This window comes from Electrona antarctica (genome assembly GCF_951216825.1).
Source record: "Electrona antarctica genome assembly, chromosome: 2".
NCBI lineage: Eukaryota > Metazoa > Chordata > Actinopteri > Myctophiformes > Myctophidae > Electrona > Electrona antarctica.
In genome coordinates, this window is record NC_136807.1 from 23,757,051 (window position 1) to 23,783,110 (window position 26,060).

Sequence of the window (26,060 nt, forward strand, 5' to 3'; positions counted from 1 at the left end):
TGGGGCAAACATTTGGTGAAAATGACAGATGTACAAGCTCAAAACTTGTCGCAAATCGGCTATTTTCAGCTACACTATTTAGTGTCGAGGGGAAAGGCAGGGGCTTTGAATAGACCTCTATGTTTGGGTTTAAGTGGTTTTAAATGCATCTCTTGTTGGTATAACACCGATACATTGCTATAGAATTATATAGGCTATAGGGACCTGAAATTCAACTCAATTCTTCAAATATTTATTTTTGTTTGGTTCCTCATTTAAGCTTTAGTGCAAAATGGAATAGAATAGTATGGCTACTGTTTTGCTAGAAAATAGGACTATAGTTGTTATTTTATTAGGAACTCAACACCAGCGCAAGGAAGGGCGGCTCTAAGCTCCTAGTCAGGGGGTTCAGCAAAAGTATCTACAAACGGCACAACATGACACATTATGCATTGATGACAACTCTCTTGAAATGTTGTTTTGCTCAGGAAGCAATATGAATGCTAAAATCAATCAATGTTTGTTATGTTGTGTTGGTTTGTAATATGTGATATGATATGATATGACATATGGTATGATGTGATGTGATACCTCCTATTCATAAAGGTGTCCAAAAAATGTAATATCATGGAAAAGTTAGTCTATGTATAAGGAATATGATACAAGAAAACATAATTTAATTTTCAAAAATGTATATTATAGAGGGTATAACCTAAAGTGAGTGGCAAATTGAGTGGCAAAGTGAAATGAAAAGTGTGTTTAAATGTTGGATGTTTGGATGTATGCGCTGTCAAGGCCATAAAGTATTTTTTGCCACTCAGTAGGCATTCCCACATAACTTCCGGGTATGATGATGATGCATACCCTCTATAGGGATTATTGGGAATTAAGTAGCTTTACAAGTGTTCTGACTTTTCCACGATATTACTTTTTTTTCACAAGCACCCGTATTATGCTTTGTGTGTGCTGGCTTAATTTGCAGAAAGATAACATATCTTTCTCTCTCTTCCCACGTACTACATTTCATATTCACTCATGTTCACTCGCCCCCATCCCTCTCTTAAACCACACCCCTCCATGTTCCCACCCACTTTGTATGACTCCTCCTACTTCCTCATTTTACCTCCAACCTTAATCTTCATCTTCAACAACCATTTATGCTGTGTCACTAAACTACTTTTTTCCAACACTTTCTCATCCCAACCTATATCCACCATCCCTGCACTTTGCTGTCTGTCTGTCTGTCTGCCTTCCTATCTGTCTGCCCGCTTGTCACACTGCCCCCTGGTGGTCCGACAAGTAGAGGAGACGGGAGGCTGCATCCAAGATGGCCACCACTATAACGATAAGGATGTGTGGAAGCCGGAGCCGTGTCGCATCTGCGTGTGCGACAGCGGATCGGTTCTGTGCGATGAGATCATCTGCGAGGAGATGAAAGAGTGTGCCAACCCTATCTTCTCATCCGGAGAGTGCTGCCCCATCTGCCCTGCTGACGCCACTGCTCCCATCGGTTGTGATTTATTTATTAACTCTCATATAAATAAATTACTTCTGTAACTTGCATCTCACCCTGGCGGCTAACACTTTGGATGGGGAACTTAACTGTCTGAGGACAGGGCCTCCTCCTCCCTGAGGCCTGCTGTCAATGATACTGGTCGACACAGTCAAATCCTGGACGTTAATTCAACTTTGAGAGAGTACAAACTCCCAAAGTGTGCGACTGAAAATAGACTTTGGTTCCTTGGCTTAGAGTTGCAGACCTTTTCCGGGTCCATTTGTTCACTCCCATAGTTAAACTAACCCTCAGGATTTGACTGTGTACACGTTTGTTCAAGACATGAGGTTCCCATTCATTCCAAAGTTGCCCTTTTTCCTGCGTGCTCACAAATTGAAATATGACACTATAAGGGCTAATTTTACAGATATTAATCTGGAAGACGTGATGAATGTCGTCATGGTTTTCACATGAAAATCAGTTGGCACCAAAGTATAAATTAGGTTTAAGAAGCTGTGTTCCTCTGAGATCCCAATTGTTGATGACAGAGATGAAGCCCGTAATCTCTTTCTTAGATGGATCCTATAGCCTTGTACCAAGACTGACAGAGGTGTCTTTTTTTTAATTGATTCTGACATCGAGGAAATAAATCTCTCTCAGTCTTGGTCCAAAGCTAGATGGGTGCTTTGCATCAGTGAGTCAGAGATTGGTAGATTTGTATATTGTTAGATTGGTGAATGTGAGCCCAGAGTCAATCCAACTATATCTTTAATGACTTCATCTCACCACTCAGTTGGTCAACGTGTCAAAATGCTTTTAGCCTAATGTATACTCTACAGTGCGACAGCTGTCGCTTGCCGACACCTTCGTATGATGGAGTACGCAGTAGGCTTTGGGCCTTTTGAAGGACCACTGTTATCACTGTGGTATTTTTAGAAGCGCTAGTTTCTCACGTGACAGGATGTCATAACATGACACTTCCTGGCACGGAAGTCTAGACGTTGCATTCATTTGGTTTCTAATGTATAAAGGAATTCACTTATCATGCTTTTAGCTGAAGGCTTAGATCATTTTGTAACTGCCTTCAATCTGGTGTCTCTATTTTGGTCATGCCATCATAGGTGAGAATTTGCCATAAATCGCGAACTTATAGCAGATATATACAAGCTCACAGTGTGTCATGATGTGACACGTTGTGAGCTTGTATATTGCTTCATGACACCATAGTTCAACAAAAATAGGGATTGAATGATTGATTAAGCTGTCAAAGATACAACATTTGCACGTGTAATAATAGACCTCATTTACATATCAGCTGCTACTTTGCTTCAATTTATATTCACATTTTTTGCCATACTGAATTGACTCAAATGCTTTCTAATCTATCCAGCCCGCCCATATTAAGGTTATATCTGTTTAACCACCTGGTCTTTTTCACGGCTTGGTCTCTGCTGGCTTTTTGCTTCAACCCACTAAATTGCAGAGCTTTTCATTAAATAGGCCTACATCTGGATGGGTTCGATACATTTGGGATTGGTGAATGATCTTTGAGTGGTCAGAATAGCGTCCCTATTCTGTGGTGAACATTCAGTGAAAATAGCCAAATATAGCCGATCTACAAGCTCACAATGCGTTGCTATGCAACACGTTTTGAGCTTGGCTCCTAGCTATTTTCGGCAAAGAGTGGTGTAGAAGTGAATGAATGATATGGTTTAAACGGTTAATCACTTCTAACCTGCGCACCATGTGTTTTTATATGAAGCACAGTGAGCATGTAGATCTGCTATTTTTGAAAATCTGCTGAAAATATAAAATGGTTAGTTATTATCAAAAGTGAAAGCAGAACACTGAGGTTTTACCAATTCTAATGTTGTTCTTTATCTCCCATCATCCATTCATCCACAACATCAGAGTCGATCGGTGCCCAGGTGAGACAATACACTCATATCCACCAACAAACTGGCAAATATAACAATGAACCAAGTTGTTAATTATTAAAGCCATTTAATACTTTTACTCTGTAGCACTTTGAGATTTGCTTCAAATTATGTTTGTATTATTATTATTAATATTATTGTTAGAATTGAATATTAGAAAGTCAAGTGAATTCATTTGTGGAGGTACGTCTCTCATGCTGTTGATGTCTTTTCTGAATCAGGGACAGAAAGGTGAACCAGGAGACATTGCCGATGTAAGTATGACTGTTCAGCGTTTCATCAATAAATGAATGAACCACTTCAACCCTATAGCATTCCTATGCTGGGGCAAACATCAGGCGAAGACAATGCTCATACAGTATATTCACTTAAAAAGTATAGAAATACCACAAACATTTATTTTATACTTATGCTACAGTACATTAAATCACGTTATGCTCCTTTTGTTTTCATGCCGCAGTGTCACATTTTTTATTACTATTTTTATGCTTATTATTTGCTGCTATATGCATTATGTCCTGGCATACCTTATGCACATTAAAAGAACAGATTTAAAGCTGCTGTAGCTGCAAAACTCTGAATGTACAACCAACATTCGTTAATGGATTTCTCATTTCATTCCCATTTCTTTATGCTTCATTGTACAATAGTGTGGAAATAGAAGATCTATAAGCTTGCAACGCGTCACATCCACAACGCATGGCAAGCTTATAGATTTTTGGGTACCGGTAGCCTTTTTTCTGATAAGGGCTTAACTGCGATGCTAACGGGAAGAAACCCTGCATTCCTTAGACATAATCAACCCACACAAATCCTCTTAATACCCATTAGTTACTTTCTTGTAAGTCTCCACGGCAAGTGAACAAAGCCCTACCTAATAGAGCTGATGTTTTGATCTAAATTTATCCTGTCAAATTGACATCCGCGTCACGCTGCGCTTTTTCGTTTAATTTTCACTGGAAGAAATGTCCTTGAATGAATGAAAACAATTTATCTAAGCCTTCTTTTTTCCTCCCTTATGTAGGTTGTAGGACCTAGAGGACCAGGAGGCCCAATGGTAATTATTAATCAGACTATTTTTACTATGACACTGTTTTGGTGATTTTGGATAGATTGCCTATGTTGCGGCTGGATGCATCTTCCACAACTCATACCTGGGCTGTGTGAAGTACTTCAATGATGCGCCATGTATTTTATTCTGAATAGCAGGTTTATATAAATTGTTATTATTATACATCTGTCTGAGACAACATTTGTTTTGTTTTTTGTTAGGGGCCCTCAGGAGAGCAGGGACCACGCGGAGAAGGCGGCGCAAAGGGTGATAAGGTGAGGAACAAACGACACATTACACACAAGTAATTAACCTTTTTTCCCTAATTTATTCATTTTGTCAATAACCATGTGGACCACTTGGTCAGGGGTCCACATGGTTCTTCTTCCACCAAAAATAGCAGTTCTGGCTTAACCGCGCAGTCGGTTTTCATGAAACTTGGCAATATGGTAGAGGGCTATGCCAAACAGTGCCAAACAACTTTCGTGTTCTGACTTTTGACCTCTGACCTTTAAATCACCCACCATTCTGAATTATATGAAAAACAGTTCAAATCTATCTCTATCTATCTTTGTACAATTTGTAGGTTTTATGAGCAAATGAAAATTACAGTTTTATGAGAATACTTCTTTGCCCCTAATACATACATGCAGCGTCACATGTTTATGAAACTTTACAGTATGGTAGAGGGTCATGCCAAATAGCACTGAAACCAGTCTTACTCCAATTGGCCAAAAGTGGGCGCTATAGCAATCGTTTGAAAATGAAACCATGGAACAGGCATAGCTCATGCCCTGTTTGGCCAAAAGCCATGGCACTTGTTTCCACAAGGGGAACACATCTGTCACTTTGACCAGTAAGCTCTGCCCTCAGATTTTCACCATTTTGAGCAGTGCTTGGTCCCGTCTTATCACTGCTTGCAGCTATATAGAATCTTTACATTTGAGAGTTAAATAAACACTGGGAATTTTTAGTTGCAGTTTTTTTTGGTCCACAGAGATAAAATATTCGTATCAGATTTTTACTTTTTGTGTCACAAAAGCATCAAAAGTAGCAGATCTACAAGCTTTATAACGTGACGCGAAGTGACATGTTTTGACATCTGCTGCTTTTGATATTATTATTTTTTGAATCCTGAAAAGTATAAACAAACAAAATGTTGGACAGTTTCCACTTTCCACCCAACATGATGAAGGTGACCAAATGATGTCACACTGGGGGGGAGAATCATTGCTGTAGTCACCTTCACCTTTTCACTGCTGATCCTTGGTCTTAGGTTTTAAAAGAGCACAAGTCTCCTCCGATACAAGTGACACTGCTAAACTGTCTAAACCCTGAACCCCTGAAACCCTGAGCCCAGAAAAGAAGTGGTCTTTCACCTGACAGTGAGGAATGTCACACGCATGCAGAGGAACATGCTATTCCCAGGCCCTGCTTATTATGCGCACCAAGCTCCAGTGGGCACAATACGCCTGCCAAAAAGAAACAATGACTAGTGGACTATAGCAAAGTAACACTGACAAAATACTGTTCGGAGGGCTGCCAAAATTTGCAGCAGCATACGCCACCCACTCCTCTGATGAAATAGGGTCCAGGGGGTAGACAGAGCTTTAACTTATTCTGCGCCACAGCGCCATCTGGTGGAGGGCTCTCGCCGCCACAAGTGCATTTTCAACAGGGAGCACCTTTATTGAAAGCCAGTTTGGCCGGAAGAAATATGTCACAAACTGGGCCTGGACAGGGAGCAGATATATATCGTGTGCGGACATTCCACTTTTTTCTTCATACAAACTGGGCCCGGCCCATTAGCCCAACATTTTTATGAACAGCAGCAGCCTTTACCTCTTCATTAAATATTAATAACTATTCATGAAGAACAATTCTACCTTCTCACAACTAGTAGTTGCACAGACTGCTGAGTTGCTTGTCATGAAAATCCACTTTAAAACGGTGAAAAATATTCACCACAACAACAGACCGGACGGGGCAGCTGTGCGCTGCTGCAGCTTTCCCATTGTAAACAATGGGGACTCAATTTCCCATAACCCCTTGCACGCCGGAGCGACGGACCTTTTTGAGTCATCAAAACGCATCTCATATCCCATTCTGTCCGGTGGATTGCCCATATGACTTAAAACTGATAAAAAAACATGGATTAAACAATGAAAACATAACTCACAGCAACTCGTGAATAGAAGTCACAGTGTTAACATATTCATTTGGATTTGAATGTGCAATGCCTTTGATGTGAGGATTGGAGGTGCACTGCTTATTTAATCTGTCAAAATACCTTAACATTTACTTTATCTTGTTGGATTCATTGTATGCTTTCATTCATTGAATGCTTCATATACAATGTTGCTGGTCACCACGGAATCGGTTTAATTAGGCCAATATCAAAACAAGGGGCAAAATGATCGATTGGGGATTCTTTTTTTTGCTAATGCAAAGCGTCCTTGGGTTTTTGAAAGGCGCTATATATATATGCGTAGGACCTGTTGGTTTGAGCCAGATTCACCATGGAGGATTCAAACTAAACTTTTTTCCATTGAACTCAATGGGCTGCAAAATAGTCTGTCTTGCGATGTAGGTTCTGATAACTATTAATAAATATTATATCTGTAAAATTTGAGGAAGATAAGAACATAAACAAACAAACAAAACTATGTGACAAAACGCATCCTCAAATTCAGCCGGTTAGAACTCGATCAGTTTAATATTGAAACACATCATATCATCATATCATATCTAATATACAAAGAAAGTGCTATCATTATTCATTATTCAATGTTGAAACAATAGATTCACCAACAACTCAGAATCAATGGTTCCCAAAACATTTAGCTCAGGAACCAAACTAGTAAAAATAGCAGATCTACAAGCTCACAATGCAGTTCCCTAGTTCTTAAACACTTTCAACTGAAACGTTGTGCATTTTCGTGGCCAATTTTATGAAAGTCAGTTTGAAATAATAATTTATGACAAAATATATAGGAAACAAAAAATAGGGGGATATTCACTCAGGAACCACGGAAATGGATCTGCGACGCACAAATGGGTCCCGACCCACCGTTTGGGAAACAGTCATCTATCACACTGATTCTCAACATTGGGTCGGGAACCCTTTTGGTTCTATGTGTACTCTCAGAGTTAAAGTAACCCTGAGGATGTGACAGTGTAGGGTCCCAGTGACACAAACTGTACCAAACTGATCAGACAGAGCACCACATAACACAAATCTTGGCCAATCAAATCCAGATGTTACGTTTGTGACGCCCACTCACCCATAAGCCAATGGGCTCTATATGAAAGGATAGAGGCCGAACCGGAGCGACAACCCCGCCCCCTGCTGTTCATTTCAGTAGAAGTTGCTCAGTGGCGTTTTGAAGCACCCGGAAGAACGGGTTTCTGCATTTGCCAACCAAATTTTGGTTGGCAAATGCGGAAGTGCATTTGCCAACCCCAAGCTGTGTTACGGATGATACTAATGAAGGCTCTGTTCCATTCTGGTCAAACAGAGTCAGGGTACTCCCACACAGTAGAGTCACGAAGATGCATTATCATTTCCACCCACCAGCTGTTTAAAAAACAGGAAGTGACTCCTGCTCTTAGCTGCATCTTGCATCTTCGTGACGCGACTGTCTGGGAGTACTGTCAGGGTGCTGCTATTGTGCATGTTGGTTCACTGGAAACACTCTGCTACACGAGTGGGTCTTATTGTGTCCTTGACCTTGAGTGGGTTCCAAATGGCTCCGCACGGGTGTGCAACAAATGGTTTTTGGTTTCCATTTGTACACATTTGGTTCCATTTGTACACATAATTGCAATTCTTTGAGATAATCACAATTTAGCTTTTCCGACTATTCATGTTTTGTTCTATTAACAAAGTATAATACTATTAACTTAAGTTATTTGTCATTCTGCCCTGTTGTGCACCTTTTGTTTACAGAACCTGAAAGCCAAACAGAAATGTAATTTTTATTCATAATATTCCAATCGTGTTCAACGACAGAAAGGCAATTAAATTGTAATTATTTGAGCAACAATGAATCAAGTAAAATATCATAATGGACACAGAAGCCTTAACTTCTTCCTCTCTTTTCCCTAGGGAAATATTGGACCACGAGGCAGAGATGGTGAGCCCGGCACCCCAGGGAACCCAGGACCCCACGGCCCCGCAGGACCCCCTGGAACCCCAGGACTTGGAGGGGTGAGTCAGTAGTTTAGGGACATAAACCACAAATGCTTGGCTCATGGGAATTATGGTTTAAACAACATTAGGAGGCAAGCCCAAAATAAGCGACTATACACTGTTTTGAAAAAATCCCCCCAAAATACAACCCACAACAACCCATATTTACAAGTGACTTTACAGAAAAACAATCCCAAAGTTTCTTATAGACATTTCAACACTGGTATGGACAGAGTTGTTTATAACGGATTGTTACATTAAGAAATATAATCTATGCAGTCGCTCTAATCATTTCTAGCACAGTTAGTTTAAAACGTTGTTATCAATATCCCCTACTTCCATACAATACTCAGTTACAACACTGATGTTGAGAGTTTAGTTAGCCTTAGTTCATGCCTACTTCAGAGCATGGTGCTTCAGAGCTGCCGCTCTGTCTAGTCGCCACACAGCCGCAGATTCTGGTTGGCTGTGCTCTGTCTAGTCGCCACACAGCCGCAGATTCTGTTTGGCTGTGCTCTGTCTAGTCGCCACACAGCCGCAGATTCTGTTTGGCTGTGCTCTGTCTAGTCGCCACACAGCTGCAGATTCTGGTTGGCTGCCGCTCTGTCTAGTCGCCACACAGCCGCAGATTCTGGTTGGCTGTGCTCTGTCTAGTCGCCACACAGTGGCAGATTCTGGTTGGCTGCCAAGTCTGTCTAGTCGCTACACAGTGGCAGATTCTGGTTTGCTGTGCTCTGTCTAGTCGCTACACAGTGGCAGATTCTGGTAGGCTGTGCTCTGTCTAGTCGCTACACAGAAGCAGATTCTGGTTGGCTGCCGCTCTATCTAGTTGCTTCACAGTGGCATATTCTGTTTGGCTGTGCTCTGTCTAGTCGCTACACAGAAGCAGATTCTGTTTGGCTGTGCTCTGTCTAGTCGCTACACAGTGACATATTCAGGTTGGCTGTGCTCTGTCTAGTCACTACACAGAAGCAGATTCTGGTTGGCTGCCGCTCTATCTAGTCGCTACACAGAAGCAGCTTCTGGTTGGCTGTCGCTCTGTTTAGTCGCCACACAGCGGCAGCGGCAAAGTTTGCTTTGCTGGTGTGAATTATTTGGCGTAAGTGGGATTTCATTAACCCAATGGAAAGATGTTATCAGATCAATTACCGTTCATAGGGAACAAATAGCTATGAATAGGTGGCTAAATCTATAAGAAGTGTCAAGAAAACCTATTCAGCTGACCTAGATCCATTTGGTAGGACATTTGCTACGACCCAAATATCTCATGTGATGAAAAAATAAATAATACATGGGTTTGGGGTTGGCCAATCAGGGAAGCCGATGGCTACCTCAGACACACAGACACAGAAATAGACAGAGACAAATATTTGTTGATTTTCGATTCTGGACAACCACCAGAACGAATTCCTACTCGGCACAAAACATCCCTGGGTCATCTGGGACACACCTGGTTTAACGATACATTTTCACAGTGATACGATACGCATCATGATACATGGATGACGATACCCTTGCCAAGCCATGAGGCCCATAGGGGCAGGAGCCTATCTCCTGTTTCCGTAGCGTGAGGTAACACCCCCTGGACATGACGCTAGTATGACGCAGGGACTTACCCCAATCCAACCCTCGATGCTGAGTGCCAAGCTTGGAGGCACTGGGCCCCATTTGTAGTCTTTGGTATGACCCGGCCGGGGATCGAACCCCCACCTCCCAGTCCCAGGCCGGAAACTCTAACCACAAGGCCACTGAGCTGGTACGATACATGGACGATATTGTTTTTTTAAGGGAAAAATATTATTATGGAAATAAATACATAAACAGCGATTCTCTGGTAAATACATGGACATTGTATTTGAAAACATGGACAAACCCTACACCTTGACGAGCATATGATTACACCCATTTATCGATAGACCAAATGTAGCGATATGGAATGGAAAAGTAATCTTTCTTTTTCTTTTTAAAATGTATAAATACAACACACACAAGTACATCGATCTATCGATACAACCAATTACTTGCATTGCAAAACGATTCGATACGATACATAGTCAATGATACGATATGTTGTTGTTTGCATATCGATACAGTTGAATCGAGTACATTTAAATCGATGCACCGATGCAGTTACTGTTTCGTTACACCTCTAGTTTAAAGGCAACCACTCAGATGGTGGCCGAGTTATGCCCAGGACAGACACGCACGCACACACACACGCACACACACACAGAATAGGCATACTATATAGATTGAATAACATTTTTGTGTTTATATATTTAACTGTGTGTTTTTTTTCCCCTAGAACTTTGCTGCTCAGATGGCTGGTGGCTTTGATGAGAAAGCTGGAGGTGCTCAGATGGGAGTGATGCAAGGACCTATGGTATGTGCTATTCATTCCATGTACACAGCAACACTTGCAATATTTATTTATTTTTTAAATATATATTTGAATGGATCCGTATGGATTTGCGTAGGGAGTATCTCAGAAACATTACTTAATGTTTGGTAAATTAACACTTTTAGCTTTTCTGCAAGTGAGTACCCAAAAATAATGCCATAAATATAGATAGCAGGCCAGGGGTGAACAGATAGAAACACTGCCACCTCGTGGACGTATAGTGTACCTGCACCCCCATGATTACATACACAGTTAGTATTCATTGAAGTCCACAAAGAGTGGTATTGTATAAGGTTATATGTGATATTATAAGCTTATATGTGATTACATTGTCAGTGTGCTGACAATGAATAATGAACTATTTGCTCAATGGTTAAATGTTTTTGAAGTTGTAAATGTACAGTACAGTAAGTACAATTATGCAAGCAATATGTAAAGAAAGTTGTGACATGGCTTGTTTCCTGTCTTTTCTCTATTTTACGGTGGTATTTAAGGTTATGATATGATATGAAAAATGTACTATTTTCTCAATGTCCATTTTGTTAAAAATGATGGTTTACACATTAATAATTCTACATGTCTTCTCTCTCTATCTTCCAGGGCCCTATGGGTCCCCGCGGGCCTCCTGGCCCATCTGGAGCTCCTGTAAGTAGAACACACATTTCACAACACACACGATATTGTCGCTCTCCATAAATCATCTTTTTGTAATTGTTTCTAATTTCAGTGAGTATACAATGCCAGTATATACTGGCATTGTATATTGTGCCTGTATATAAGCTTGTATATCTTCTATTTTTGATAGTTTTGAAAAGTATATAGTAACAGTTCTGGACATATTTAGGTGTCCTACCGACTGTGACGACATCAAATAAATAATATAAGAACATAACAGATTATAATTTATAAACTGGCATGATACTTTAAGAACTTTAGTTATATGGTTTAGTTGACCGGGGTCACCCAGGGCTCTATTCAAGCCCCCCTCTCTTTTCCTCTCTAAACCAAATATCGTCACTAAAAATAGCCAATCTACAAGCTCACAATCCATCACATTGCAGTGCATTGTGAGCTTGTAGATCTGCACGTTTTTGCTGAATGTTTTAAATAGAATCTAGAACGGAATCAGTTCTAGAACCAAAGTTATTTTGGTGGAAAGGGGACCTTATTGACATTAGTGTGATACTTTAATGCAGGACTCTTCAACGTTTTTCAGTTCAAGAACCCCATAGCTGAGAGAGAGAGATGAAGCAAGGACCCCACTAGCCTTGTATACAACTGTGTTGCAGATTAGATCTTTTCAAAGATTTCATAGAGTTTCATAGACTTGTTTAACCACATATACTATGTTAACGTATATGTTCGGACATTTAAGCACTTAAACCGTCAATAATTAGTAAACTTGACATTTGGCTCTGTACTTGGTTAAATTAAATGTCTTTTTCCCTCTCTACACCAAACCACTTTGCGCCTCACAGCGCGAGGCGCTTTTAAACCGGCTATTTTGGGCTAAAGTTTTCCTCAGAATAGGGATGCTGGGCAGCTGGGGTTGATGAAGACCCCTGCTTTAATGGACCCCTGCTGCTGCCTCTTAAGCGATCATGTGATTTCTTGTGATGATGTATTTATTATCTTGTGAAAGCAGGCAGCAGAACTCATGCTGGGATATTCACCAAATGAGTAAATGCCTCTCACTTTGTTCTGTTCTCTCTCTCCCAAAGGGCCCACAAGGTTTCCAGGGTAACCCAGGAGAGACTGGAGAGCCTGGCGCATCAGTAAGTTTCAGCAGCAAATTATTAGAATGAAACAAATTTACCTCTTATGTGTTAATTATCTCAATATATTCACAATTTACAATGTAGGCATTTAGCAGACGCTCCTAATCCAGATCAATTTACAGTAGGCACTAGGCAAGGTAAACACAAGGGAATACAATAACATTCAGGGTATATCAGGGTGTCCCTCTTGTTAAATGTACATTGCACCTTCGTGATTTAATTAGCACTCGTATATACACTGATAAAGGTTATATCTGAGTTGATGTTGTTTCTAAATACTCTACTAGTATTTTAAATGAGTCTCGAAGAAGTGTGTGTGTGTGTGTGTGTGTGTGTGTGTGTGTGTGTGTGTGTGTGTGTGTGTGTGTGTGTGTGTGTGTGTGTGTGTGTGTGTGTGTGTGTGTGTGTGTGTGTACGCTCGCATAAACACAAATGCACAAACATCTGTGATAATGTATGGTCTTGTCTTTCATAACAGGGACCTATTGGACCTCGCGGCCCATCCGGACCATCTGGGAAACCAGGAAGTGATGTACGTATTATGTATTTAATCACTTTTGTTGTGTTGGGACCATCAGACTGCTACACCTGTTGAGGAAAGAAATAACACACACACATAAAAGCCAACTAAAACCACAAGCTCGATTCAATCGATTAGTTTGATTAGTTTTGCACCAGATTAGTTTCAACTGTTGCACCCCATACATGACCGTAGGTCTTATTCCAACACACAAACCAGTCTTGTGAATTACTTACAATGTTATGTCTGTTTATTGAAGCCAAGCCTCTGTTAGGTATGATTTAGCCTTACATATACATGTTACATGTATTTCCCACCAGGGGGCACTGTCCGTCTCCCAACAACAGATAAAGAGCAGAGCTATCTAATCACATCACAGGGCAGTACAATATAGTAGTGGACAAATTACTCAACCCAAAATATTACTCAGCAGATCTACAAGCTCACTACAGATCACAAAGTAATGTCATTGTTACTGTCCAACACGGCCTACTGTCTTAAAACACAGCATTTGATAAAAGTCTTTCAACATAATCAACAATAAACTGATCGAGTGAAGAGCTTTATATCGAATTATCCATTGTGTGGAATTCATATTTTTTCTCATGTTATTGTAATTTGACATGCATTTCTAGTGGATGTGCATGATGCACCACTGTCTCAATCAAATGCCATAAAATCATTGTGTTTTCTGTTCATTTCCAGGGAGATGCTGGCAAACCTGGAAAGGCTGGTGAGCGTGGAGCTGCAGGGCCTCAGGTGAGCAAATCATTCACCTCTCATTCATTCTTCACTGAAACTGACAGTTGCTTCATGATTACATCCGTAAATTCAAAAGCCTTACAGATGTGTGATGATAAACAAAATCCGTCTTTGGTCACATCCAGGTTGACCACTACTAGAATGATAAATTGATAGGAAGAATATGTCTCGACTGATGATTTAATCTCACATTTGTCTCTTTATTTGCAGGGCGCTCGAGGATTCCCCGGAACCCCTGGTCTTCCCGGAATCAAAGGACACAGAGTGAGTGATTGTTCCCATGCAAAACAGTATAGAACTATAGACAGTTAATTGAGTGGTTCCTATAATGATAGATTGTTTTGTCTCTGTAGGGTCACCCCGGTCTGGATGGAGCTAAGGGAGAGACAGGAGCTGCAGGAGCCAAGGTAGGAGAATTGATTGATTGATTGATTGATTGATTGATGTTTTGATGCAGAAATGCACATATCTGATGAAACACAAAACAGGAGTATACACATGATGAGAGCTTATATTTGACAGATTTATGGAAGGGGTAGGAGGGGGTATTAGAGACATACATACATTTTTTTTTTTTTATGTTTGAATAGTTTATTAACAGTGTGTAAAAAGAACAGAGGTGCAGTGATGCTACAAGAAACACAAAGCCCAGAGGGCTTGTTTCCATTGTGGTCCTGTGTATTCAATTAATCAAGACATATAAGGACATACAATACTATACTCTTTTATGTTCAGTTATGATGTCAGTCACTATAAGGCTACTGGCCAAGGCTCTGATCCATAGTCTGTCATTGACTTAACATATATGAACAGATATATTAAAAGTATTGAAAGTCGTATTCATTGAATCTAAACTGTCAAACTGATGGCTGTTCTCTTCTGTTACAGGGAGAGGGCGGTAACGCTGGAGAGAACGGCGCTCCCGGACCCATGGTAAGTTTGCATCCATCTGGTATAACAATTTACACATACATTTTAGGCACTAGGCAGACATTTATCCTAGTAGGCTACAGAGAAAAGAAAATAATGGGATGCTTCAAAGAAACTATAGGATAGCAGGTAAACAATGAACTTAGCATCTGTCTAAAACACCATGCTATCTGCATAATGTTGCAAGTTGCATAATAATGATGCAATGAGAACATTCCTTAGAATACCCATAGGGGGCAGTGCTAGTCAGATGTTTGTCACTGCAGGAGTGAGGACTTTTAAAGCACTTCTAAGAAATATCATGTTCAAGTTCATGCATCATTGTGGTGCTCTCTAGCCCCACAATGAGCTAAGGATGAACTGGCTGAAGTGCCTGTGTGTTTTTCCTGTGGATTAAGTCTAACATTTTTAATGTTTTTTTTTTTCAATGGCCTGAATTGAATTGCATTGCATTGCATTCTGTACTTTAGAAACTATAGCATGTCAGGTAAACAAAGAACCTATCATCTGTTTCTATTTCTATTCTGTTGTATAAGTAACTGACTGAGGTGTGTGTTGTGTTCTAGGGTCCACGTGGTCTTCCTGGTGAGAGGGGGCGTCCCGGTGCCGCTGGGTCTGCTGTGAGTATCAGTTCTGATGTCTCATCATTGGTTTCTACATGTTTCACTTCATAGAGAATGCATTATACTGTTACGGTAGGCTCTCTTCACTTTAATATGGTCTATATGGTTTAAAATGGGTGAAATCGCATTTAGGTACAGTACATGAGGAAATGTACAGAGGAAATGTACTTACGGTGGTGTAATGTTACTTTTACAGCACTAATGTGGTATGTTTTGTACAGGGTGACATTGTACCCTGTGTTACTTTACATTATATACAGTACTAATGTGGTGTATGTTTTGTACAGGGTGACATTGTACCCTGTGTTACTTTACATTATATACAGTACTAATGTGGTATGTTTTGTACAGGGTGCTCGTGGAAATGATGGTCTGCCTGGTCCCGCTGGTCCCCCTGTAAGTATTCTACTTCCCACATCACTTTGCATTATTATAACCATAAAGTCTTGTAAAGAGTATGTTAGGTAGGCTAAGGGATAATATTGCCGCGCCAATAGTTGTTGAGAAATATCACCTGATACATTAATTAATAGATTGACCCAGAAGTAACAACAAAATGAGGTATTTTCTTGCTAGTAAGTGTAGCGCTGGCCGTCCTTCCAGTGCAACACGCCTCGCCTCGGATAACAAGGAAGGGTTGATGAAATAGAATACATTTTGGCTTACTGTATTGTCTATTTCTCACTTCAAATGTTTTCAAAATCATTCTTGAGAGCAACGTTTAGTAAGTTGTAAATTACATTGTTTGTTTACATGGCTGTCATGTTGGATACAGCATAAAATTCAAGCAGCGCAGCAGGTGCTCTGGGGCTTTGATTAGACAGTGGTCATTATCCAGAAATATCACACCGCTTGAATGAAGCATTCAACCAAGCTGTCTAATAATACAATATAACTAACACAACTGTTGTTGTATTTGGTCTACCAATTGGTCGGGTAGGACACCTACTTGTTGACAACTTATTAGCTCAACATAAAAAGAATGGCATGCAGATTGCGGGTATGACATGACAGTTATGAATTGCAACTTTAAACAATATTATCCTTTAAAGAGATTGAAACTAGAGCATGATACGAAGTGGATTCTAACCTGGAAACTTCTGTTTTTTCCAGGGACCTGTTGGCCCTGCCGGAGCCCCCGGTTTCCCAGGATCCCCAGGATCCAAGGTTTGTTTTCTCTCTCTCTATCTTTTTCTTTTCTTTTCACAGACATGTCATTTATGATTAAATGTGTCCAGTGCTGTTACCCAATGTGTTCGTTCAGTTTTCTCTCTGTACGGAAATGTACAATTAAGCTATTTAGCACTTACCAGACGTTCTTATGCAGAGTAACAGAAATCAGAATAAGCATATTGAGCTTATTCGATAATATGATTATGACCATAGTCATATTCTGTACAGAGGTATAACAATATAACAAAACAGATACATGTTACTGGTCTAGCCAACACCAACTCGGGATTCCTGGATCGCTGCCCTCCACAATTTCCTATCCAACATCAGGTTGATACAGATACAAAACAGATACAAAGCAATCTGAGTAACAAGTAGGCCTACATAATTATGTGCTGCATAGCACTAATATCTATCAAAAAAGGAAACACAAACTTATACTAGAAATCACATGATATTCTATATCTCTTATGCCGCCGACCATTAGTATGACTTATGAATGATGGAAGTGAGAAGGTTCTTCAGAGGTCCCCAAACCTTTTTGGCCGTGCACCCCCTGTTACCTAGCTGACGCACCCCCCAACACTAAGTCTCGTTGTATTTGGCCGAAGATTATGCATTTCATATGATTATTCTAAATAATCACAGAATGTCACTGCACTGAGAGACACACAGCTGCTGTATACTCCAACAGCTGCTCTATACATCTCCTTACAACGGTGTTTACCGGATTTTGCCGTTTGTGCTAAATAACACCATACAACCGCCATTACCCTTTTCATGTCACGCGCCCCCTAGAGGGTGTTCGTGCACTACAAGGGGTGCACGCACCACAGTTTGGGAACCCCTGGATGTCTAAACTATTTTATGATGTTAAAATAATCAATTATTATTGATTGATCAATATTGATTAATAGAGAAACAAGTCCGATTTTCTCTCACTTTTTCAAAGATACAGTATGAACAAAAACCAACCAAACAAAGAGACAAGATATCAGAATAGACAAAAAGTTTCTTAATTCATTACCATTACAGGTATCCATCACATATAATTGCACATGTATAAATGTATACATTAGGCTGTAGATTACATCAGGCTTTCTGATTGTACTTTGACCTATTTAGAGATCATGTGTTGGTTTTTAATTTCGCACCTTTACAGCAATTTGAATCATCATTTAATTCAGCTACATAGCACTGCTACTGCTTTTATACAGCAGTTCTACTATAAATTATTGATAAAATAGCTAGAAAAAACAGTCTATGCTTTTCATTTTTGTTCATTCTGCCTCGTCAACAAATCTGGTGCTTTTAGGACTCAACAAAAAAGGTCCATTCTCAGGGCAGGGCTGACATCATCAACAGGCCATTTAAAGCCCTATAACATACTTTGTCAAAGAATGTTTAAACAAATGTAATTGTTAATGTGGTTAACATACATATTTTAATTAAATTATTAAATGGTGATGATATGAATGGGTGCGAATAAGCGAGAGAAGTGGTATAATAATAATGAATAATCGTATGTCCTGTCAGGGAGAGGCTGGACCTACTGGCGCCCGCGGATCTGAAGGTGCACAAGGACCCCGTGGAGAGGCTGGTACCCCTGGATCTCCCGGCCCAGCAGGAGCGTCTGTAAGTTACTTAAAGCTTGTTGAAGAAAGAAAAAACCCTCATTCTGATCATCTATCTCACGTAGATATGGTCATATCTGTATTGTCTTATACTGATGTGTATCTCATTGTAGGGGAACCATGTAGATATGGTCATATCTGTATTGTCTTATACTGATGTGTATCTCATTGTAGGGGAACCATGTAGATATGGTCATATCTGTATCGTCTTATACTGATGTGTATCTCATTGTAGGGGAACCATGTAGATATCGTCATATCTGTATTGTCTTATACTGATGTGTATCTCATTGTAGGGGAACCATGTAGATATGGTCATATCTGTATTGTCTTATACTGATGTGTATCTCATTGTAGGGGAACCATGTAGATATGGTCATATCTGTATTGTCTTATACTGATGTGTATCTCATTGTAGGGGAACCCTGGTACTGATGGAATCCCTGGAGCCAAAGGTTCTGCTGTAAGTATTCTCTACCATTTACAATGACATTTAGCAGACGGATGCACTAAATCCAGAGCGACTTACATTAAGCAAGGTCAACGCGTACATCAGATGCATAGAGACAGTGTAGTCACTGTAGTGCCTCAGTAATCTATAGGATCACAGGTAAACCAAGGATCAGTCTAAACATTATAATAATATTGAAAAATAAATAATCTGTACATTGAAACTATACACACTATACGATGCCAGGTCAACAAATTAACCTAGCATCTGTCAACATAACATGCTATCTGAATTACATTTTAACCTTTGTATTAGCCTGCAAGGTCTTACACACACACACACACACACACACACACATGCACACGCGCATACACACACACACACACACACACACACACACACACACACACACACACACACACACACACACACACACACACACACACACACACACACACACACACACACACACACACACACACACACACACACACACACACACACACACAAACAAACATGCACAAGCATGCATTCAGGAAATCTTGTGACGTCCCTGACTGTATTGTTGCTATACCTGCTGTAATGTGCAGTACGTAAACACCTTAAACCTTGAACCCGTCTCTCTGCCTCCCCCTGTAGGGCAGTGCTGGTATCGCTGGTGCCCCCGGATTCCCAGGCCCCCGTGGCCCACCCGGACCTCAGGGAGCAACCGGTCCTCTAGGACCCAAGGGACAGTCGGTAAGTCACCCTATGGGTGTCGCACCACTTGGCATACGACCAGACTTCTTCCGTGATGTTTGCATTCCAGGTCGTTGCATTGGTACCATATCATAATACTTGTTAATTTTAATCTTCAACTTCTTTAGGGTGACCCTGGTATTCCTGGATTCAAAGGAGAGGCTGGACCGAAGGGAGAGCTGGTGAGTTTGATTAAGTTGGTCTTTAGTTGATTATGGGCAAACATGCCCTAAGCATTATGACCTGTTCTAACTGCTATTAATGTACTTGAACTTTAAAGGTGAATTTAATTGAATGTATGTGCTGCTCTAGGGTGTCGCTGGTCCCCAAGGTGGGCCCGGACCATCTGGCGAAGAGGGCAAGAGAGGACCAAGAGGAGAGCCCGGTGCTGCAGGACCCCTCGGACCTCCTGGAGAGAGAGTATGACAATCTAAATAATCGGAACCCATAACATTAGGGTTGTCCCGATCCGATCACGTGATCGCCGCCGATTTCGGTTCGGTTATTTTCAAATGATCAGAATCGGAACAGGAGAAAAGAAACGTGATCAGGACATTCCTAGTATCAATATAATATCCATATCATGATATTAGACTGGATATCATCTGCGATTTTGGATATTGTACTATTGTGATATGGCATAAGTGTTCTATAAAAATATAAATATTGGATCGGGAAAAATCGGTATCGGATCGGGAGCAAAAAAAACGTGATCGGGACATCCCTACATAACGTCATACGATATTGATCACATCATACGAAGTGATCAGGGCTGACTGAAGGTTTGTCTGACTGTGGAAATCTCTGTTTTCTTTCCGTTGCCATGCAGGGAGCTCCTGGTAATCGTGGTTTCCCAGGACAGGATGGTCTTGCTGGTGCTAAGGTGGGTTTCTGCTCTTTCATCATGGAATATAATTCAATTAATATCATAAACTAACTACCACTGTATAGTACAGTGAAACTATCTGTGATATTGTCTCTGTCTCGTGGAAACCTCATGTGTCCAAAACTGTTAGTTTTTCAGGATTCTAATTCAAAAGTAGCAGATCTACAAGCTCGAAACACGTCACTTACAGATCTGCTACTTTTGATGCTTTTGTGTGACACCTACAGTGTCACAAAAGCATCAAAAGTATGATCAAGTAGGGCGTTTACTTTACAAAAAACAAACTAACCATTAAACGATGGAGATAAGAGGTTCCTGCCTGACAGCAACGATATCCTTTACCAGATATGACAGGACATCATTTACCAGATGGAACAGAAAGACATACAGTAATAATTTCCTTTTTTTTCTTGTCTTGCAGGGAGCCCCTGGTGACCGTGGTGTCCCTGGTGCTGCTGGGCCTAAGGGTGGTACCGGAGACCCCGGACGGACAGGAGAGTCTGGCCTCCCCGGAGCCAGAGTGAGTGCTCTCTACCCTACTACTCATCATCACCCAAAACCAATACAACCTTTATCTCTTCATTAGAGAAGCCACGTGAAATGCATAGAGCCCTGTTAGTAATGACTCTGTCTGTCCCACACATTGTATTCTTACTTCTCCTGACCACTTGGGCAACAACCTTTCTGATCTGTCAGACATACAATTAGAATGTGCAAGTGTGTGACTTACAGTTACAAGTCACTGTAGTCAAAAAACAACAACAAGGCAAATAGTCAGAAGTGGAGTGAAGAGAGAACAATGTAGTGTGTCATAATTATAGGATAACAGCTAAACATCAGGCCTAGAATATGTCTAAACAACATGCTAGCTATTGTTAACATACAGTAGGCTATCTAGTTCTAATTTCAGCCCATGTTTAGTTTCAGAGTTCTAGTCTCAGCCTCTGAATGTTATTAGATCATGGTAGTGTTATGACAGATACTGAATCTATTTTTGAGGGTAAGGTAGCTTAACAGGGGTTTGTGTGTGGGTAAAATTGTCACGTAAATAACACCGCCCGCTTCTGAATGTCTCTTGCAGGGTCTTACTGGTCGCCCCGGAGATGCTGGTCCCCAAGGCAAAGGTGGACCCAGTGTAAGTAGCCTACCTCTAAACTCTCCTTCCTCCTTTCATGGTTGTGAACAAATGCAACATTTCAGTCCGAGCATAATGTAAGATAAAAGTCTGATGTTATGTTTCCTCGCAGCAGGCAATGATTGAGGACACCATTCCACTCAAATAGAATTGTAGATGATAGGATAACACTTTTCACAGCCTGTCCAATATAGCATACAACACAACATACAAAGTCTACAGTATGATACAAATGCCGAGTGTACAAATCCTACGAAAGTAATGTTTTCCCCATCTCAAAGTTCTACAGTACATCTCCATCCACATGGCATTATATTGTGAACGTAGCACATCATGCACACATTCATACAGTAAGCTGCTGAGAAAAAGTAGTAATGTGCATTTTAGGCACGATCACACCAGAAATGAATACCCATTCACAAGGACGGACCAGTGGTAGAAGAAGTACATTTACTCAAGTACTGTACTTAAGTACAATTTTGAGGTACTTTTACTTTATTTCCAATTGTCTATACTTTCACTTCTACTACACTACATGGGACATTCTGCATGAGTACATTTTTATACCAATAGTTTTTTACTCAAGTAAATTTTGAATTCCACATTACAGATACTTTTAAAAATGTAGACATTTTTAAATAAGAATAAATAAATAATGTGAGTACTTCTTCCACCACTGGGAGGGAGTAATCTACTAACGTCGTCACGTTATATGCCTGCACCCTGTTATGAATAAAATGCACTGGGACCATGCAGCCTGAATTTGTCTTGCGGTGAGAGTGAAACCCCTTTGTTCCTGACATTTAACTTTAGTCTCGGTTGAGCACCCGGTTGTCCTTTTCCCTGTTTTTATTTTATTTTATATTGTAACTTTAAGGTTTTCCTATATGCTTCCTCTATGGGCTGTAGTGTTGATGTCCTGCCCTCTCTTGTTGCTGTTATTTTAGGGTGCTGCCGGTGAGGACGGTCGTCCCGGACCCCCAGGGCCTATGGGAGCTCGTGGACAGCCAGGAGTGATGGGATTCCCCGGACCAAAGGGAGCTAATGTAAGTGTCTGTAGTAGGTTGTGATGAAATGACATCCGAAAATAGTTGATCTACAAGCTCACACAACTCAACACACCAAGATGTGGCGCGTTGTTGTGAGCTTGCATTGTTTGCCTAATGTTCATGCTAGGGATCATGTGGTTAAAGATTGTTAGAAGGACATAATAAACGTTTGATCTCAGAATATCTAATGGGATTTATTTTCCTCAACAGGGTGAACCTGGAAAGCCAGGAGAGAAGGGTCTTCTGGGTCGTACTGGTCTCAGAGTAAGTACACATTTATAAATATTGTTGTAATAAATACGTACTGAAATGTGTTTATTTTTGGTGGTAGTGTAAATCCCAATATTAAAGGACTTCTTCTTGTGTTTCTGAACAGGGTCTGTCTGGAAAAGATGGTGAGACTGGCGCCACTGGACCTGCTGGGCCCGCTGTGAGTATTCTTCTCTTCATTCTGAAAACCGGATTCATACTGGTGTCGCACACGAGAAATAGTCGATCAATTATTATAAATTGTAGATGTATAGTAGAGTGTGTCACCGCATGCAATGAAGCATATCAAGCTCTTTATAGAGTGAACCAGTACATACCAACCTTGCCTTACCCTAGTTAGTTACTTTACTGACAAATCTAAAAGCCATGAGTAAAAACATTAAAAGTTACTATACATTAAAAGATACAATACACAACACATTCAGCCTCTACAATAGCCGTGACATTACCTGGGTATGATACTAATCATTTCACGCTTGTTTGTAATACCATTGTTGAGTGACCTCTGAGTGTCATCTACAGTGTTCTTAACATGGTTTCTGTCCTAGGGACCTGCTGGAGAAAGAGGAGAGCAAGGACAACCTGGGCCATCTGGTTTCCAGGTGAGGTTACGTTACCGTATCAAATATCAAATATAGTAGTCATACCCTGAACCAATTCCAGTAAAACATCAAAGAAATAGAATGCAAGAGAGAAACCATACTAGGCGCTGGAGAGCATTAGTCAAACACTGGGATCTTTGCATAATGCAAATCATTTCTCAAGGGTGAAATAGCACGCCTCTAAGCAGAGGGATCAAATCAGTTTTTCTCGAGTCCCAAGTCAGCACAAGTCAAATCCCGAACCTAAATATTAAAAGTCAAGTGAAGCCAGAACAAATTATGAGTTGAGCGTAGAACCGTTCTTATCTTAATATCTTAGTACAAACACCCTCTTCGGTGCATATGGCATTGGGACTTTTACAGGATATCCAGATATTCCAGTCAAGAAGGCATTGTTTATTAGTCAAAGTGTTCCAAGCTAAGAAGTCACTCAAAGTTCCTGCCCACCACAGCAGAGACTAGGGGGTTTAAATTGTCTGCTGTGCCTCCGGCTTGGTCAGGCATATCATAGAGTTATGATATATCTAGAGGGCGGACAGCCCCGCCCCCACCTATTCATTTCAATGAAAGTTGGTCACCAGCGTATGAAGCACCCGGAAGAACCCTCTACTTCCGTATTTTTCTTGATTTGAGCACCAATTCTGGTGCTCAAATGCAGAAGACTTGAGCACCGAGCAGGCGCACTGTAGAAGGGTAGAAGCATTCGCAGTAGCGTTTTAAATGCGGAAGTCCTGCAATCCCACATTTGACCACCAGGCAGCAACTTCACTGTTAATACTGCGGTTCTGGCCTGTGGCTTGGTCCATATAGCACAACTGCACCAGTACCTCCTACAGGTTGGTCTGGGCAACTGGCATCAGAGCTGTTGAACAGGGTGTCTCTCCACACCCTACGTCCTCCCGGTGAGGCTCCTTACTGGCAGGGTGTTTCTCCACACCCTACATCCTCCCGGTGAGGCTCCTTACTGGCAGGGTGTTTCTTCACACCCTACATCCTCCCGGTGAGGCTCCTTACTGGCAGGGTGTTTCTTCACACCCTACATCCTCCCGGTGAGGCTCCTTACTAGCAGGGTGTCCTCCCGGTGAGGCTCCTCACTGGCAGGGTGTCCTCCCGGTGAGGCTCCTCACTGGCAGGGTGTCCTCCCGGTGAGGCTCCTTACTGGCAGGGTGTCCTCCCGGTGAGGCTCCTCACTGGCAGGGTGTCCTCCCGGTGAGGCTCCTCACTGGCAGGGTGTCCTCACGGTGAGGCTCCTCACTGGCAGGGTGTCCTCCCGGTGAGGCTCCTCACTGGCAGGGTGTCCTCCCGGTGAGGCTCCTTACTGGCAGGGTGTCCTCCCGGTGAGGCTCCTCACTGGCAGGGTGTCCTCCCGGTGAGGCTCCTCACTGGCAGGGTGTCCTCCCGGTGAGGCTCCTCACTGGCAGGGTGTCCTCCCGGTGAGGCTCCTCACTGGCAGGGTGTCCTCACGGTGAGGCTCCTTACTGGCAGGGTGTCCTCACGGTGAGGCTCCTCACTGGCAGGGTGTCCTCCCGGTGAGGCTCCTTACTGGCAGGGTGTCCTCACGGTGAGGCTCCTTACTGGCAGGGTGTCCTCACGGTGAGGCTCCTCACTGGCAGGGTGTCCTCCCGGTGAGGCTCCTTACTGGCAGGGTGTCCTCACGGTGAGGCTCCTCACTGGCAGGGTGTCCTCACGGTGAGGCTCCTTACTGTGGCAGGGTGTCCTCACGGTGAGGCTCCTTACTAGCGGAGATTTTTGACCCATTCCGAAAAACAGCTTTGTCCGTCGCTGGCTGTGTCCCTGAGTCCCTATGTATGGTATGTTGTTTTTTTCAGCAAGGCTTTGTAAAACAATGCTCATTTCACCGTTGAGATGAGCCATCTGTGACTGTCACCTCCCATATGATGACAAGGGTTCCCAAACACAGTCACATCTGTGACTGTCACCTCCCATATGATATGACAAGGGTTCCCAAACACAGATGACATTCCAACTTCCTGGTGGCATTACTACTTTAGTACTACTAGTATCAATTGACTGGGAGATTAAATTGGTAGAAAAAAGAAAAGAATTGGCAAAAATAAAAATCAATTAATTAGAATCCAAATGTAGTCAAGTCTCAGGTAATTCTCATCATACAAATCAAGTCAGATATCAAATTAATTAATTCACACTCAATTCACAGCTCAAGTTATGTGATTCGAGTCCCCACCTATGCCTTTAAGCAGTAACCATGTCAGACATTAAGGATATACAGTATATAAGATGGACCCTAAACCTTATGCTGGGTTTAAGAAGATGACCTTTTAATGACCTTTTGTTGTTGTTTTGCAGGGTCTGCCTGGACCTGCTGGGCCCCCAGGAGAGGGAGGAAAGCCTGGTGACATGGTGAGAGTTTACTCGTCTTTCACATTATGAATGCATCATAATATGGATTTCATATTAAAAAACAGCTATTTG

The 26,060-nt window shown here is 41.5% G+C and overlaps 2 protein-coding genes across 3 annotated transcripts in view; one reads left to right on the forward strand and one right to left on the reverse strand.

Annotated features, from left to right (window-relative positions):
- Positions 1-26,060, reverse strand: part of LOC306937603 (glycerol-3-phosphate dehydrogenase [NAD(+)], cytoplasmic) — a 359,426-nt gene that overhangs the window by 168,617 nt on the left and 164,749 nt on the right. The window lies entirely within an intron of this gene.
- col2a1a (collagen, type II, alpha 1a) overlaps positions 1-26,060 on the forward strand; it is a 64,445-nt gene that overhangs the window by 22,802 nt on the left and 15,583 nt on the right. The window contains exons 3-32 of the mRNA XM_079517630.1: positions 1,283-1,489; positions 3,386-3,402; positions 3,633-3,665; positions 4,436-4,468; positions 4,684-4,737; positions 8,571-8,672; positions 10,960-11,037; positions 11,656-11,700; positions 12,777-12,830; positions 13,312-13,365; positions 14,059-14,112; positions 14,326-14,379; positions 14,469-14,522; positions 15,004-15,048; positions 15,612-15,665; positions 16,020-16,064; positions 16,782-16,835; positions 18,378-18,476; positions 18,894-18,938; positions 19,566-19,664; positions 19,793-19,846; positions 19,977-20,084; positions 20,494-20,547; positions 20,972-21,070; positions 21,632-21,685; positions 22,633-22,731; positions 22,945-22,998; positions 23,111-23,164; positions 23,553-23,606; positions 25,935-25,988. Coding sequence (XP_079373756.1) covers positions 1,411-1,489; positions 3,386-3,402; positions 3,633-3,665; positions 4,436-4,468; positions 4,684-4,737; positions 8,571-8,672; positions 10,960-11,037; positions 11,656-11,700; positions 12,777-12,830; positions 13,312-13,365; positions 14,059-14,112; positions 14,326-14,379; positions 14,469-14,522; positions 15,004-15,048; positions 15,612-15,665; positions 16,020-16,064; positions 16,782-16,835; positions 18,378-18,476; positions 18,894-18,938; positions 19,566-19,664; positions 19,793-19,846; positions 19,977-20,084; positions 20,494-20,547; positions 20,972-21,070; positions 21,632-21,685; positions 22,633-22,731; positions 22,945-22,998; positions 23,111-23,164; positions 23,553-23,606; positions 25,935-25,988 — 1,836 coding nt within the window. The 5' untranslated portion in view covers positions 1,283-1,410. The remainder of the gene's footprint in view (positions 1-1,282; positions 1,490-3,385; positions 3,403-3,632; positions 3,666-4,435; positions 4,469-4,683; positions 4,738-8,570; positions 8,673-10,959; positions 11,038-11,655; positions 11,701-12,776; positions 12,831-13,311; positions 13,366-14,058; positions 14,113-14,325; positions 14,380-14,468; positions 14,523-15,003; positions 15,049-15,611; positions 15,666-16,019; positions 16,065-16,781; positions 16,836-18,377; positions 18,477-18,893; positions 18,939-19,565; positions 19,665-19,792; positions 19,847-19,976; positions 20,085-20,493; positions 20,548-20,971; positions 21,071-21,631; positions 21,686-22,632; positions 22,732-22,944; positions 22,999-23,110; positions 23,165-23,552; positions 23,607-25,934; positions 25,989-26,060) is intronic.